Source organism: Ixodes scapularis, unplaced genomic scaffold, assembly GCF_016920785.2.
Source record: "Ixodes scapularis isolate PalLabHiFi unplaced genomic scaffold, ASM1692078v2 PGA_scaffold13__105_contigs__length_92229423, whole genome shotgun sequence".
Classification (NCBI taxonomy): domain Eukaryota; kingdom Metazoa; phylum Arthropoda; class Arachnida; order Ixodida; family Ixodidae; genus Ixodes; species Ixodes scapularis.
This window is the reverse complement of record NW_024609839.1, coordinates 84,141,249-84,157,810: the sequence shown is the minus strand read 5'-3', so window position 1 is coordinate 84,157,810 and position 16,562 is coordinate 84,141,249. Positions and strand designations below refer to the sequence as shown.

The following is a 16,562-nucleotide window of genomic DNA, read 5'->3' as shown; positions in this document are numbered from 1 at the left end:
ATGTTGTCGGCAAAACACGGGGTTCAAAGGATTGCGCTACTCTGCTCCGTAGGAGCTAACAACAATCAGTTAGGTTGCCTATTTCAGTGACTCTAGGTTGCCGAGGTTGTTCCTGCAAATGAGACAGTACAGAAGCTCACATTTGCTTACACTACGAATACAAAGCATTGGAGCGCTTTGTGTATGTTCTTATTTCCCTTGTCCAGGATGTTTTTCGTCAGGTCAAGGCGCGCCAACACAACACTAGCGCCGCCACCACAGCTACTTCAGTGGGAGAACAAAATACCCGGTCAAGTCTAGCATAAAACGTAGGGTGCACGGAAAATTGTGACGTCACAGGTTTAGTCTCTGTGTCCAGTGTGTTGCTGGGGTGCTATGTTGCGCTTTTTGCACTCCCAGGAGACTTGGAAGAGGGAAGTGACGTCAACGACACAGCAAATGCAGATTGGATGTTGACAGAAGAAAACGAAATCAACATCCAATCTGCATTTGCTGTGTCGTTGACGTCACTTCCCTCTCCCTAGTCTCCTGGGAGTGCAAAAAGCGCAACATAGCCTCCCTGGTGTTGCCGTGTCGGCCGTGTCTTGTGGTGGTGGGTTTTTGCAAGGATCATCATCTCAGAATGTAATCTAGCGCCTTACGTCTCGTTCCCGCTGCATCTCCAGCTCCACGAAAATGCGGCTAGCACATCGACTAAAAATCTACGAGAGTTTAAAGGCTTAGTGCGGCGTAGTTCAAAGCCGACTCGAATTTTGCGGTCGATCGCATTGAATGACGCGATACGTTCATCAGCCGAATGCCATCAGTCCGTTCGGCCCTCGACTATCTTTAGTTTACTTGTCTAGTCAGCTCACCGCCCTGTGCACAGTACACATTCCGTTATGATCCCCCATATCATTTACATCCTGTTTTTTGTAACCGGGATTCACGCGTCGGCGATCGAGGAGCTCCAGGGTGCCGTACCGAATGCAGACCTCAGAAGCGTCCTCGAAGATGGCAAGGTATGCTGGTCGTTTTTTTTTCTACTTGAATATCTAGAACGACTTACGTGGAGTTTTTCGTATTCGCGGAACGCGGTGATAGCAGCAACAGTGCTGTACTATCACGTCACTGTAGCCGCCATCGTAAGTGCGTTTACACGGAGCGGTTGCACGACGCTTTCCGTGCGTTGAATTTGTGCTTCTTCGTGTCTTTTTGTTGTTAACAGTCATGCTACTTCCGTTCTGCCTTCATCGTGCCTCACAAAACAAAGAAATGAAAGGACTAAATTGCCTCGTAGATAATTTTGTATATTTTTTTTTTTAATGAAGCAGCGTATCTTTATCTTGTTTGTCCCTTTTTACTACCTCAGCCAACTGTTGACACGTGCTTCGTTCTTGTCGAAAAAGAGTTCGGTTTGAGCCGCGGTGTGAGATAGGGTCTCACCATGGCCTGAGCTGATCGGGCTACGATAGTGTATTGCTAGAAAACGCACCAGTGTTTGAAGAAGTAAAATGTTGGAGCGGCAGCCATCAATTCGGGATGCACCCGTTCGCCCGAGTGAGTTTAGCGCACCCGATGAAATTCGACGGGAGACAACTTTTGAGATTTAATTTATTAAAATTAGAGCGAGGTTAGCAAAGAAGGCGTAGAAACTGAAGACGAGCTGGTGAATCGTTCTCATAACGACCTGACACTAGAAAGTAAAATAGATTGAAAGGAACGTGGTCAATAAGTAACAATGTATATTCATTACTCAGGCTAGGTGGCACTAGCTACTGCTCAATACAAGGCATCCAGCCAGTACCATCTATCCATTTTTCCGTTGGAGCTGTTTTACGGGGTGGTCATTAAATTTTTCTTTGCTCGGCATAGACTATTTTGTTTCGTTGTTCAGGCTAGTGTAGGTTCCGCAGTGCTCCAATTCCGTCAAAGCTCAAATAATTTTGTGACAGTGCTTATTCAGTTTATAGAAAAAACGGCTTCAGGTGATAAGAATCCCCAATCAAAGCCTTATTTCCTGTTTTTTCTTTTTTTACAAAATGATAGGCGGGAAGTTGCCTTGTCAACAACGGCTTTTAATTTAAACGATTTGGGCAGAGGGATTGAGAACTGATGTTCTCTTTTATATGTCTTCCTGCTTTCCGAATTCTCGTTGCCCCTTGGTTGCGTCTACAGTAGGACGGACGCAAAGGGGGAATGGGCAGGTTAGGGTCTGCTTAGGGCGATCCAATCCTAAGTTTACCGTTTGGCTATTAATTTCTTTAAGCAGCTGCTTCCAGATTGGCCATGTGCTGGCCGAAAGTCGCATGTGGGCTTTTGGACAGTCTTACTAGAAATGTTGGAAGCTACACCTTATACCCTGTTTCACTATACAACGGACCACAGCGAGCCTTTCCAACCAATCCAGCGCCTGAACGTATCATGTGCCTACATGCCCCGCGTGTCATTGTGCCTCTCCCAAACCTCACGTGACACTCGCATGGCTTTGGATTAGCTCCGATGGCTTGTAGCGTCCGCTGCGGTTCATTTTAAAATAAAATATTGGAACTGGAACTTTGACTTTTAAAACGTTTCAGAAGGTGACTGCGCACTATTTCTAGCAGTAGGTCTATTTGAGGGGAGCTGACTCAGTGTCATTGTGTTTGGGGGCTAGAGTCGCAAGGTAGCCCAGCTCCAGATATTTCTGACTTGTGACTGAGGAATTGCGGTGACCACGCGTGCAACTAGAGATATGTGTGGTATTGTGTTACCTAATAGGCGGAATTCATTCAAACTCGAGTATGGCAAAAATGCCCTCTGGAAAGCGCATAAAAGTTTGGTTGAGGGAGGTTCAAATAAAGCATAAAGAAATGGGTCAGTACATAAAAGAGCCCATATTTGTTATTTGAATCTAGTAACTCAGATTTGGACTTTGTTACAGGTCGAAACATACAAGTTACTGCTTACTGTTCAATACATCACTGGAGCTCACTGGAAAATTAAACTTTCGCCCAGACTGATCAAAAGGAAGGGAACCACGAAGCGATCAGAGACGAGGGCTTCTGGGGGAGGTGCATCTATTAATTAGTCAAGAAAGAAAGTAGTGCAAACTTACCATTCTTGTCGACACCTTATTGCAAGCCCGACTAAGCTCTCGCTGTCTACAAACATCAATGCAGTTGATTTGATTTTGCGCTTGCTTGTAGGGCTTACGTCTCGTTTCACAAAGAAAGGTGTTTGCTAAATATTTTTTTTTTTCTTAAGAGCAGAGTTATTTTTTGTGGTTATACTTTAAGGGCACCAGGGTAAGCCTTATACTCCGCAAGCATTTTGGGCCATGTTGAGGAGCATTTTTTTCGGTAATTATTACAAGTATTGCTGTCATATAGCATATTTTCCTGACTATAGTCGTCAAGGGCAAATTTTAGGTCAAAAATAAAAGTGTTTGCTTAAATGTCGATTAAAAGGTTAAAAGGCACAAACAAACAGGACGAAAAAAGAGACACGTACGACATGGACAGGCGCCAACTTCCAAATGATTTATTGAAACACGAATCATCGTCCAACTCAATCCCAATCGCCTAAACATATGCAACTGATAAAAATCCTTATCGCTCATTACACACATCCTTCAAGAAACAGAATTTCTTTGGTTAACAGATAAAGAGATGGCATACTTACGCACTTGTCAGCCGCTTTGTGTATACAGAAAGCCTCGATTATTTCTCTTTCCATTTTTTCATTCCCTTTCTTGAAAGAGCTGCGCAATAGTTTCCAGACAAGTTTTAAGATGTAGCTCATTCCAGACATGCTTTTAGATCTAGTGTTGAATTTTTTTTGTTAGAAAATTTATTGATAAACAAGGAGCATATCCCAAAAGGGGCATGGTCACCCGCTTCTTGCTTTTGAAAAAAGTGTTTTTCAGCGTGAAATATGCTTTTCTAAGAACCACATAATAATAAAAAAATATGCAAAAAAAAACAAGAAACCTTGTAAATTAAAAAAGATTGAAATTGATTAAAAAAAACTTTTCCTACCCAGTGCCTTTAATCAGTTTAACAATTATCATCGCAAAAGATTGGACTAAAAATTAAAAAAAGAATGGCCAGCCAAATCTTCTTTGAGATTTTAAAAAGGGGTGGTCCAAAGCTTAGCAGTTCCAAACCTGCAGCCAATGCTTTACTCTAAAAAAAAAACAACAAAAAAACATACTCACTCATGTGTTGATGCTTGTATTTCGTGCTTGCTCTCAAGGTTAAGATGGCTAACAGCGTCAGACAGTAAGTGTTTCAAAAGTGGTCTTGCTCCATGTACAAACAGGTTCTTTCTGCATGCATAAAAATCATAAGTTACCAAAAGAGTTTTGCAAAGTATCTGAGTAGCATATGCATCTTCAAGGTGAACTGGCCCAGAATTCATTAAGAGAACTCTCCTTTTTATATTTTGACTGGGGTGTACTCGGATGCCTGTTTGTATTGTGCCATATGATTGATGTATCACACTTGTAGCTTTTGCTTCATTGCCAATACAAGGTCATGTTGCTACAACATCCGATGTAACAAAGTTGTGCACATAACTGTGTTACAGGCAAAACTGCGTTACGTGGAAAACCACTTTACGTAGAAAACTACATGACATTTGATGTTATTGGCATTTGTGCATCACATGAAAAACGGGTTTACACCTCGTGTATTTTCGAGCATCTGTGCGTTACATGTGAAACTGCATTGCATTCAATGTCGTTTTGAGCATTTGCAGTTTACATGTGAAACAATGTTGCACGTAACTGTGACTTCAGATTTACATGTGCAAAACTGCATTACATCTGATGCCAGAGTTTTCATACCTTGCATCTGATGTCTTCTTGAGCATTTGTGCATTACTTGGAAACTGCATTGCACATAACTACGACATTGTATGTATTGACGAGGAGATGGAACTATGGGTGCGCAGTTTTATTATCATCATCATTACCACACGCAATTGCTGTGTGGCAAACAAATCCGGCACCAGCACTCGCCTAGCGTACGTTGCGTTGCTTCCATGGTCGCTGCATACTTGTTTGCAATATGGTGTGCACTTGCTGCATACTGCAGTGTTCGAAACATGCTTTTGAACCAGGTGTATGCAGCGCGGAGGACTGCAGCGCGGCAGACGCTGTTCGCCGTCGTTTCTGGTGCAACGCTGCACTCGATGACAGGATCGCAGTTGAGCTTTCCTTCAATGAGACGCTGCTTGCTTTCGCCTATGTCGTCCATGATTGTCGCAAGAGACAGGGTAACTGAAAAGAGACGTACATGTTTTGTGAATCTATCACAAAAACAAGGACAGCGCAGCTGTCCCGGCAAGGCTGCGCACGCAGGTAATTCCACACCGGGGGGGGGTTCTGCGTATCATATGTTCGAGAGCCTCTCTCATCCCCTCCGTTCCCCCCCTCTGAATCTGCCACTACCACACATGCGCTTGTTTTGTCTTCCAAGAGGACTTTGATGACATTTAACGCCAGAGGGGACTAGGTTACTTTTATCTAGATGCGTTTAGGAGAAAAGAATAGTGTTGCTACCTCTCACTAGCCTTGCGTCGTCGTCTTCTATGGCAGCGAATGCACTAACGACTGCGGTTGGAGGGTTCGTTTGCCACGCAGCAATAGTTCCCGAGGTGGCCGCTAGGCAGTGTCGCTCCTCAATCTCCTCCCCAATACGGGCAAAAGTGCGTGACACATGACGTTGTTCCGAGCACTTTCGTAAAAATGCGTAACTCCAGACCAGAGTCACGGCATCCCCGCCGAATGAGGCCCAGCAGGCTGCGAACACCGAGTTCTGGCACGGCTTTTTCGGCGCGGTGTCCGTCATCGTGGTGTCGGAGCTGGGAGACAAGACGTTCTTCATCGCTGCCATCTTGGCCATGCGCCACTCTCGGCTCGCCGTCTTTGGTGGTGCCATCGCAGCCCTTGCCATCATGACGGTGCTCTCCGGTGAGCCCTCATTGCCATCATGGCCAATATTCTTAGACCTACCAGTTGACAAGCTCTACGGAAGAGCGTTGCTCAAAAATGGTCCTTCCCCATTGCACGCACGCTAGCGGATACGGGCAGATTGCATTCCTAGCTCCCCCACTCCCTTGGGCAGTGGAGAAGCACCGTTTTTGAACAGCGCTTATTTGACGTAACTGTTTGTGGAATGTGTTCACCATAAAAACTACAGTAGAATCACTTTCACTGCCGTCAACAATGTATCCAACATTCCACCGGTTCCGTCGCTTCTTTCTATTTGGGCTGGGCTGATAGTGTAGCGAACGTCACGGAGCGGACGTGCCACGAAGAGGCGCCGGGTATTTTAGGAAGCTCGTGAATTGACTTTGATCTAGTAATATTGCATGTGGCCTCTTGTACAACAGTTATGTTTTCACTTCTACTATAGTTCCTATCTTACATACTGTGTAATGCCGTCAAAGCCACGCGCTTGCAACCAGTAGCTTCGACGGTGTTGTAGGCTGTGTACGAAACGGGGCATGTAATTGTAATTGAAATGACTATGTGCATCTGGATTTTAACTGGGAAGATGGCGATAGACAGGTAGCATCCCTCTTTGTTGCACATTTTCTGCACCTGCTTCTGCAGTGTGGCTCATACAGTCAGTAGGTTGGGAAGGAATGTGAACATACCTTAAATCATTAAAAGTGGCAAACTTCCCGACAAGTTTTCTTTCTGTATCTTGAGGGCTGAATATCATTCCCAGGCACTTCTCCGATGTGTTCCCTTTTTGAAATCGACAGATGTGCTTGGAAGTGCACGAATGGCGACATCCTGGCAGTGGTGCCTGGCCTCTTAAGGCTTAATGATTGCTCGCACCAAGTTTTTATTTCGGTATTGCTCGTCACTTTATATTTAAAGAAATATATAGAGAACAGAATTGTAACCGAAAGTATAGTTCCTGGACTATCCACAAGAGGTGCTAAATGTTAGGAAGCTTCAGAGATTTCTCTTATGACGTGGAAATCATGGATCCTAATTGTCACGAATAAACGAAAGTAGACTAGTTTGAATGCTGAAAATAAACCAGTGGGTCATCTGATGCTTCGTCATCAGACGAGAAAGTATGTAATGAAGGCGTAACCTGTTGCTCTCTTTTCCCATGTTTCTGTAGCTCTCCTAGGCTTCGCAACCACCGTCATTCCGCGTGTGTACACACACTATCTCTCCATCGCCCTGTTTGTCTTCTTCGGCATCCGCATGATCAGAGAGGGTAAGTTGCCCACTAATATGCACCACCTTAAAGTGATGGATTTACATGGGAACCCTCCAAGGGTCTTTCTTGTTCTCGTTGGTCCGATCGCATAATATCGCATGATGTCGTGGCGTCACGTGACTTTAATTTGCCTTCTAAATTTAGCGGGGAAGTTGACGTCACTTTTCAGTTCGGGGTGTCAACTGATATAATGATGTTATCTCACATCAATTCCCCCTATAAAATTAGTGGTAACATTTTGCATCCCACGTTCTGAGCAGGGTTTGCATGGGCCCTTGAAGGCCCTTGAATCTGGAAATTCCACGTTCAAGTCCTTGAAAACCCTTGAACCTTGTCATTATAGTCGCCGGCACTGCCCTCTACGATAATGAAGCCTAATTTTCTTACATTCCTATAAAAATAACAAACTTTTAAATTTCAGACGAGCCGGTTTTACTTTGTGGTATCGCAATTAAGACGTTTAGCGGATATTTGTTTAGCGCTTTGCCCCATAAGTACTAGTTTCGGTTTTTTCTGTTCGACTACCTTCTGGTCTTGCTTTGGTTTTCCTTGATGGTTCGCGGTCATTGCACTTCCCCAGCCTGTTTGTTAGCTGCGCTTGATTGGCTCAGTCCGCATACGCCTCAGATGGCGCATGGAGCACGTGGACGCACCTGAGGTTGCGTGCGACGCCCAGGAAGCGCGGCTTGCAATGGTCGTGCCCAACGTAGAGGGAAGACGTTCAATATCTCATTTGTGGGAGAGTCAATGATGAAAAAAAGTGACATCAGTTGTGTGAAACACGGAGACAACAACAACGATAGCTCCCACCAGTCACTGCACGCCATGCGTAAGTGGACTGTCAGCTGACCAGCAGGTGTTAAACCTGAACAACGCGGTTGAGATTCACGAGTTGGTAATGAAAGCATTCGCAGTGCATTAAAGAAGTATTGCTATTATAAAATTACCAGGTACAACACTACGCTTTAAAAAGAAGTTTCTTTGCAGGGCCTTGTAGGTCCTTGAAAACCCTCAAATTGTTTTCTCTTCAAAACTTGTACGAACCTTGCCGAAGTCACAAAACATGAGATCACAGTGTCACGTGACCTGACATCAGATGATGTTACGGCACGTGGCATAAACTTCCCCACTAGTGAAAAAATCGTTATGGTGTTGGGTGATGTCACATTCTCCCCGCTAAATTTATTGAAGAAATGCATCCACAAAATTCCGATAGAAAGTGCTGCTTGTCAAAAACCCAGTCAGACGCCATCGCGTCTCCAATGTGTTTGACAGCGGCACGTCTATGCCAAGCGAGTTCTTTTGTCGGCTGTCTCGTAGAGGCCGGAGGCGTCTGTCGCAGTCCGACCTGCTTCAAACCATGCGACTAATGCCCGAAAATTAATTTCCAGCATATTACATGGATCCCAATGAGGGCTTGGAAGAGTACGAAGAAGTCCAGAAAACGCTGAGCAAAAAGGAGCTCGACGTAAGTCTGCCATCCAGCTTGCTACCGTGCCTGTTGTACCTCTCGAGCGATGTGGGGATAGATTCCTCAGATCGGCTTTTTGCATGCTTTGTGTGCCCTTTTCAGGAATCCCTGAGCGCTTTTAAAAGATATGTGGACAAGTGTGGGATTGGGTGTAGCACGTGCTGCCAAAGTTACTGGGGTTTCTGGACGAATAGATACGAGTTTACACCGACACTCGCTGCATGGCAAAAAAAACGGGGACTTTTGCAGTTAAAACGCGTCGCACAGCGTCGGGAACCGGTCGGATTCGACAGACTGGCTCAAAGACTGGCGATTTTATAGTCATTGTCGAGATGAGGAGGGCAGGGCGCCCCTTTCCAAGATGGTGAGTAGTGTCTCTACTCGCCATCTCCTTAAAACCAGAGTGAAAGAAAGTGTCTGCCGCTCGCACAGGGTTCGACGTTTGGCATTGGACCGCCAGACCCTGCGCAAGATGCAGATGGCGCTGTTGTTCGCACCAATTGGAGGGAGGCAGAGGGCTGAGGCAAAGGCAGCTAGCCCTTGCATCTACTCACTAATCCTTCCAATCGGAGCTCGGCGCCCTGATGTTACCGCACGCCCTCATCCCCTCCTCCTTCAGTTTCTCCGTCTATAGTTACTGACAAGGTGTGAACGGCGGGGCATCCCGTTCAAACTCCCGGCCCCAGCACGCACTCGTTGCCTTTCAGTGTGCTTTCACCCCAATACCGGAGGTTGGAAGCTCACTCTGGAGGTGGGACAACTGAAACTGCTCCCTGCTGTTCTCATTTTTTTCAGTGACCATAGACCATTGCACTAAGGGCTCTCTGGGCGGCGCGATTCTGTTAGACTGCAGCGCCAACCACATACATCTGGGCATTTCGGTGGATTTGTCGGGCTATAAGAGGGAAGTGGCACATGCCCGACCCCGACGACAGGCGGCAGTCCGGCCGTCCTCCGTGGTTATTTCAATTGATTCAGCGGGGTAGAAGAGGAAAATGGCACGCACCGTTTTCATCGTTTGGGTGGTTGCGGTGGGTTGCACCGTCGAAACTGCCCGAACAAGCAGGCTCGTTTCCCTCTCTCCTCTCACCCTAGTGAAACGGTCTTTAGCCGAGCGGTGGTTCCGTCCCCCTGTTGCAGGACTCGATGCAGGCGTCGCGGGATGCCCTGGACGTGGAGAGTGGCGTGGTGTTCCGGGTGCACCGGCGCTTGTGGGGGTTCTTCTCGAGGGTCTTCTTCCAGGCACTCACACTCACCTTCCTGGCCGAGTGGGGGGACCGGTCTCAGATCGCCACCATCATCCTCGCAGCACGAGAGGTGGCGTTTCGCTCTGTTGTAGATTTCATATTTTGTTTTTTTAATCTTGCTCGCTTACTTATTTTCTTTTTCTTGCGTGTTGAATGCAAATTTTGGTCTTAGTAGTGCTGTAGCATGTCCGTGGAGAATATTTATTTATAAAAGACACACTATTTGATGGGCAAAATGTTAATCAATGTCTGCATGCTTCCAACCTATAGCATTTCTCTTATTGTACTCTTGACACACGACACTGTGCAGTGGCGCGTTGATTTCGCGCCGGGAGGTCAGTCTTTTGGGCTGCCTTACTCTGCCTTTGTTTGTTCAGAACTGTAACTTTCTTGTTTTTACGGTATTCGAAATAGTCGAATACCGAGTTTATTAGTAATTTCTGGATACCGGCTCGAGGTCGAGCGACATGGATTCGTCGTTCTGTTACAACGAAGGAGCGTGCCAAAATGGAAGTTGCCTAAACAAAAGATTAAGTGCCATCAAAAAGTGACACCACAAAATGAAACATTGTTTTTGTCGCTTTCTCACATTTGCTGCTACATCTGAAAAGATGTGACAGGCCAGTTGGGAGGGGCAGCGAGCAAGCCAAACTGAAACCACACGACAGCGTACACGATTATACTCGGACATGGCACTCCAACGATTTTCGCACATTCGGTACATTCGGCTTGGATTTGATCCTCAACGTTTATAGCTTACGAAACAAGCAGTGTTCACCCCCTCTACGCGCCACTGCAAAAAACCGCCAGATGATCTGGTGCCGATTGCATGACGCCAATGTTTGCCATAGCCACATGCCGGGGTTGGCAAAGTGCAGGGTAGGCACCAACTTGTAGATATTGTTAAGCTTCAGCTGTTCCCGTCACTGCAGCGATTAACACGAGCCACTACCCGGATGCTCGTTAAGGCATTGATTGTCTCGAGCCCAGATCAAGTGCTCAAGCAGAGGTCGCATCCAGTCTATGAGCAGCTTGTTACTACCATCACCAGGAGTGCCCCATGGAAACAGTGCAACTGCATGACTAGGTCATCAACTTTTGCAAAGGAGAGAAAAAAGCCTGCTTTTATCCTTGAAATTACACCGCAACAATGACTTTTCTCAGTCAGTGGTGTTGCGTATGATTCTAGTTGAGTACCACTGGCGTGAGTAAGACAATGCAAAATGGGAAACACTACAACCCAATATAGTTGCACGGCTTCTTTAACCACTTTTGCACATGATGGGTCGGCAAATACCAGTAAAGGATATATGAAATATTGCTGTGATGGTTTGTGCTCAAACTGCATGCGGATCCAAATATTGCACGTACCGTAGTTCCCGCTTCCAGTGCCGGGCAAAAAGCTCCAACTGTCCTCTGTGTTTCCGTGTGGCAGCTGCATCATTTATTTTTTTGAGTTTGCCATTCTTGTGGGCTTTTTTTGTTGTACTCCATTGAAAAAAATGAAAAGGTTCTGCTTCCATAACTTACACCATTAATTTGGAAGCTGTTTGTCCTCGTTTTAAAATGTCCCAGGCATGGAACGTGTAAATTTTTATGGCACATTTTGTTTACAACATGCTGGTTCTAGTATATGTGGCGGAAGTGGTAAAATATTGCAATTGTGGTTACAATCGGTCAAAGTACACTGCAGCGACCTCAGGGGCTTAGACCCTCTTGACGGCATATTGGGGCTTTGTAGAATCCAGCTTCTGTATATGTATTGTCTTTGTCCTCTAATGGTGGGAGGAGCTGAAAACATAATGCACATTTTGTGGGGGAGGGGGTTGGGGGTCGGTCGGGTCTGTGGGGGGGGGTGGTCAGTGGTGGCGAGTGAGTGACTGACTCCAAACCTCCCCCCCTAAGCCTCCCAAGGGCGACTTGTTTTTAATGAATAAGGCGACACACGCCAGGTCTTTTTTTTAGTATGAAATTGCAATTATTAGGTCAACAAAATGACATCAAATCTCCCTGCTGACCCCCTCCCCACCTCGGTCGAATTCCCACTGCCCCCTACCCTGAGCCTCACCCACAAATCTGGCCCCGTGTGCCTGCCAACCGTATCCGTAGGATTAAGATGCGTTTAGACTTCTTTCTGACGTCTTCTCGATTATTTTGGTTACCCCTTTATAAAGACTTGGTTTGGTTTCGTTCCTGTCTGCTCCCACGCCCTCCACCCGGCAGTTCAAATCTCGACGGAGTAGCAGACTTTCACTCGTTTTACGTCTTTTTCCACCAGGATCCGGTGGCGGTGTCACTGGGGGCCGTCCTAGGCCACAGTGCGTGCACCCTCCTCGCCGTCCTGGGAGGCAGGATCGTGTCGCAGAGGATATCGGTGCGATCTGGTACGTCGCTCGTCTTTCCCGCGCCGCGTCGGTGTCGTACCGCGCCGATTTCCGTCTGGGGAAGACGAACGGCAGTCCGCCCGCCGGACTGGCTGGGAGCCATCGAAGGTTTCAGCTTGTCTTAGGGGTTCGAAACACGCACCCACGTCATGGTGCTCGAAACACGTCTCCGACTGGTCCGTTTGCCGCGTCCTCTTCCACCCGACGACGTCACACGAGCGTCACGGTGTTGCCAGCTGCGATTCTGGCAGCGTCGCAGCAGCGGTGGTAGACGTGGTAGATGCACGTTCCGCTGCAGGTTGCTCCCCAACTTGGCAGCCCACAAAAGCTTCAGCAGCCAGAAGTTGGGACGCCGCGACGACAGCGGCACTCTTGTTTGCTCATACTTTCTCCCAGAAGCTCTATGCCCAACCACCAGGATCGCGACATCCGACACCGCGACACTCCGGCTTTTGTGACATCCATTGTTGCCACTTCAGGTCCGCTTTAGTTGCACGGGCGGAATGGGACGCTAAGCACACTGGCCGGAGATGCGCTCCAGGCACTGCCACCATGTTGAGCAAAGCTCGAGACTGGGGTGGGGATGACAGTGGACAAAAGCGAAACGTGCGGTGCTGTTTGAGTTTGCCTCCCGTGTCTCCGGTCTCTTACCTTGTCTATGGGATAAATAGACTGGTACCCGACGAAGATAAAGGCTCGTGATATAGGGCACGTTTTAATGACATTTATAATGACAATATGACCTTCATTCGATCGCTGACCGAGGCTCCCAGGTGGACTGCACTTTTCTTGACTTTGCCAAAGCATTTAGTAATGTGTGTTGCAGACTTTTTTGAGAATTGACCTGCTATTTTGAGACTAGTGTTTATTATGAAAACTAGTGGTTTAATGTTTTCTTCCAAGTCATCTGCACTTAGGTAGTGGCCACGGCATAAACTGATTTTCTCGAGTCTTTTTTTATTGTAAATTGGTCTAGCACATCTTGCATGCAGTTGTTTTTTTCTTTAGGTAGTGTTTTTCTGCGGAGCTCTCTAGTACCAGCTTGTGTAGCTGTATGATTTCCTTAGTGTCATTTAAAAGAACCTCAATGGCTGTTTCATTTTCCTTTTCTCGCAGTGACATTTATAGGAGGAATTGTGTTCCTGTGCTTTGCTGTGTCATCAGTATGCCTCGGCAGTGGAGAAGATTCTCTGAAGAGCCTCTGAGGGGTTGTGGAATGTGGCATTGGGACATGCTCTTTTTTCGAATTTCTTTTGGACCTGAACTGGGTGACTAGGCATTCTACATCTGTCGTAGGCTCGAAGCCGTGTGAGCGACCGTGCCTTTGTGAGAAAGTCGCTGTGGGATGACGACCACATCAGTCTGCATTTTGAAGAACCAAATGGGGAACGTGGAAGTAAGGTGACCGCATTCCCAGCAGTAGACCTTATGCGAAATAGCTTAGTGGTCTGACAACACTGAGAGCGTCGGCATTTTAATGTTGGCAAGCGTCGTTGGTACGGAAGCACGGTGGAGGCATCGGAGACAGTCGTGTGCGATGGCGTGACAGCTGCGTTTTTCACCTTACGACCTTGTAATGTGGACGAACAGTTTAAACAACTTGCCGCACCTGTCTGACAAAACTCTCGGCGGCCTCGTTGACGCAGCGGAGCAAATCCTGGAAGCTTACACTGTGCCTTCTTCGGTGCAGACGAACATCAGCGATTCAAGGTAGGTATGTAAACTGTGGCCTCTTTGTTTAACATCGTAAATAGGCTCGCTGCTTTATAGTTGGTAATCGCATGGGTGCAGGTGTATTGTATGTGCGTTGGTTGAGCACTCTGCGTGCATTTTGTAGCGCGCTCAGACAAGTTGTTGGCTCAGGGGGGCCTTTGAGAGTTTCGTCAGACAGTTGCAATAGGTCGTTTAAACTGTTTGTCCACATTCCATGGTCGTAAGGCGGAAAACACAGCCGCCGCGCCATCGCACACTGTCCATACGGTTGTCACTGATGCCTCCACCTTGCTTCAGTAGCGGCGACGCTTGCCAACATTAAAATGGCGATGCTCTCGGTGTTGTCAAACCACCAAGCAATTTCGCCTAAGGTCAATTCTTTTTCGTTGTATGGCTGCAATGCTTTCATGTTGTTTTTTCATCTTTACGCTGTTGTTTCCCTCATGAGCTTCAAATCAGCTTGGAAGCGAGACATTTATGTAGGTCTCTCGTAAGAATGTAATTAATTTTATGGAGCTTTGCTACAGTTTGCTCAGAAAAGTGCAGTTGGGCACAGGGATATTAATTTTTGTTTCAAGCGACTTCAGCTTGGTCTGTGTTTGAAAAAGAAACTTTTGGAAGACTACCAACAGAAAAGCATATTGTTTTTCTTCTCTTACATTTGTATTCTGTGCTTTCCTGCGAGTTTGTTTGAATTACCGATTTTGCAATTTAGTGCTTTGGCATACCATACTGATCTTTATTACCGTTGCGACACATGTGTTGGGGTTACTGTTCTGATTGGTGCTCCAAACTTGGAATGCCTGTCATTGGGCACCTCTTTGTCTTTGCAGGAAAGTTTAGTTATCTTATAGGGCTAAAAGTGGATGTAATATTTATAGCATTCTGTTAGTCGCAATTACAGTGAGTCAGAAAAAGGCTTAGTTGTGAACCCACAAAGAACATGTTTGTCATTTGTCACCTTATTCGTTACCGACTATTGTACCTTCGAGCCACCTTGCGTACATAGATAGTGATCAACTTCTAGCAGTGTCTTTCGAGGTATCAATAGTGGTTATAAAAATTCTATCCTACTGTTGTAATCCCCAAACTTTTTTGAAGGAATTTGTTTCAGTATGCTTAAGAGGATACTATATGTTTCACTCTATATTCCTTGATGCCCATTTTTTTTTTCTGATTTTTTTAGTTTTTTTTTTTTCAAGGTATGCACTTTCCAAGAATGTCTCCTTCCCTGCTCGTGTCAATTTGTTGCATAAAAATGTTCAGAAAATTTTTTTGCATCAAGATTTTATTTTGTTTCAAGTCTAGTTCTGTACCATAGGTTGCTAATAAGAAAACTGAAAAAAGATTCTAAAAGGTGCGAGGAAAACGGTCATCTTAGGATCACACGGATGAGGGCCTTCCATCTTGAAATGTGCATCGGTGGAAGGCTGGCAATTGGCACTCATTTAGCGAAGAATGGCCGAGTTCATTTAGTGAAGAATGGCATTGCTCAAGTGCTTTATTCGTTGTATATGACATTGCACATTATGTAGTATATAATTTTGAAAATTGAACTTTTGCATAGTTTAATATTTTTGTTAATGATTTCTTGTATAAAAAAAGCAAAAACATGAAATTTGACTTTCATAAAGGGTGTATTCATGCGCGACTAGTGAGCGGTGACAGCATTCAATGCCGTTTGTTTTGGCGCTATCTAGCGACTGAAGCAAGAAATGCATTGGGTATGCCTAGAAGTGGCGGCTCAGACGTGAGTTTTGTTGGCGTCGCCTAGCCTGGTGCCCGAAGCAAGGAATGCTGGGTAGGCCAGAAAGCCCTAGGTGTAAAACATGCCGGTGGAAGCCCCTGCGGTCCAGTCGGAACAATGGAGTAAAGCATGTGACTGCCAAAGTGCACTTTTACTGCGAACTAGAGCACCATATAGGCTCCTTGCACTGACGTCACATCGCACACTTTTGAACACCAAGTGAGAGGAGGAGAGGGAAGCTGCTTTTGTAAGAATTTTGAGTGACAGGTTAATCTTCTATAATCTTCTGGGGGGAGAATAGCGACGCCTGTACAAATCCGGGAGGTACAAAGAAGGGTCCTGGTAAGAGGGGAGCTCCTTCTTCCCCTCTTCTTTGGAGGGCAACGGAAATGACGTCCTGTGCAAGGAGCATAGGCTCCTTGCACAGGACGTCATTTCCGTTGCCCTCCAAAGAAGAGGGGAAGAAGGAGCTCCCCTCTTATCAGGACCCTCCTTTGTACCTCCCGGACAAAATTCTTACAAAGGCAGCTTCCCTCTCCTCCTCTTACTTGGTGTTCAAAAGTGTGCGATGTGACGTCGGTGCAAGGAGCCTGTAGCTCCTTCGGAGCAGAGTAGCGCAATCTAGAACGCCATCTCTCGGCGACTAGCGGCGAACGCCCGAAGGTTTCAACTCCGGTCAGAAATGCATGGGGAACGTGAGAAAATCGTTGTTAGTTCAGTATTGTGAGGATGTACGGAACAACAATAGTTTCTGACAATAATAAAACATTTAGAATAATTTGCGCTAAGTTG

The 16,562-nt window shown here is 46.2% G+C and overlaps 1 protein-coding gene across 1 annotated transcript; it reads left to right on the top strand.

Annotated features, from left to right (window-relative positions):
• Positions 1 to 560: 560 nt before the first annotated feature.
• Positions 561 to 15,297, top strand: LOC8026555 (transmembrane protein 165). The gene is made up of 7 exons (XM_029970654.4): positions 561 to 1,001; positions 5,725 to 5,935; positions 7,107 to 7,205; positions 8,600 to 8,676; positions 9,820 to 9,996; positions 12,205 to 12,310; positions 13,427 to 15,297. Exons 1-7 carry the CDS (start codon positions 882 to 884, stop codon positions 13,513 to 13,515), a joined length of 879 nt encoding a protein of 292 aa, XP_029826514.2. The 5' UTR covers positions 561 to 881; the 3' UTR covers positions 13,516 to 15,297.
• The last annotated feature ends 1,265 nt before the right edge of the window (positions 15,298 to 16,562 follow it).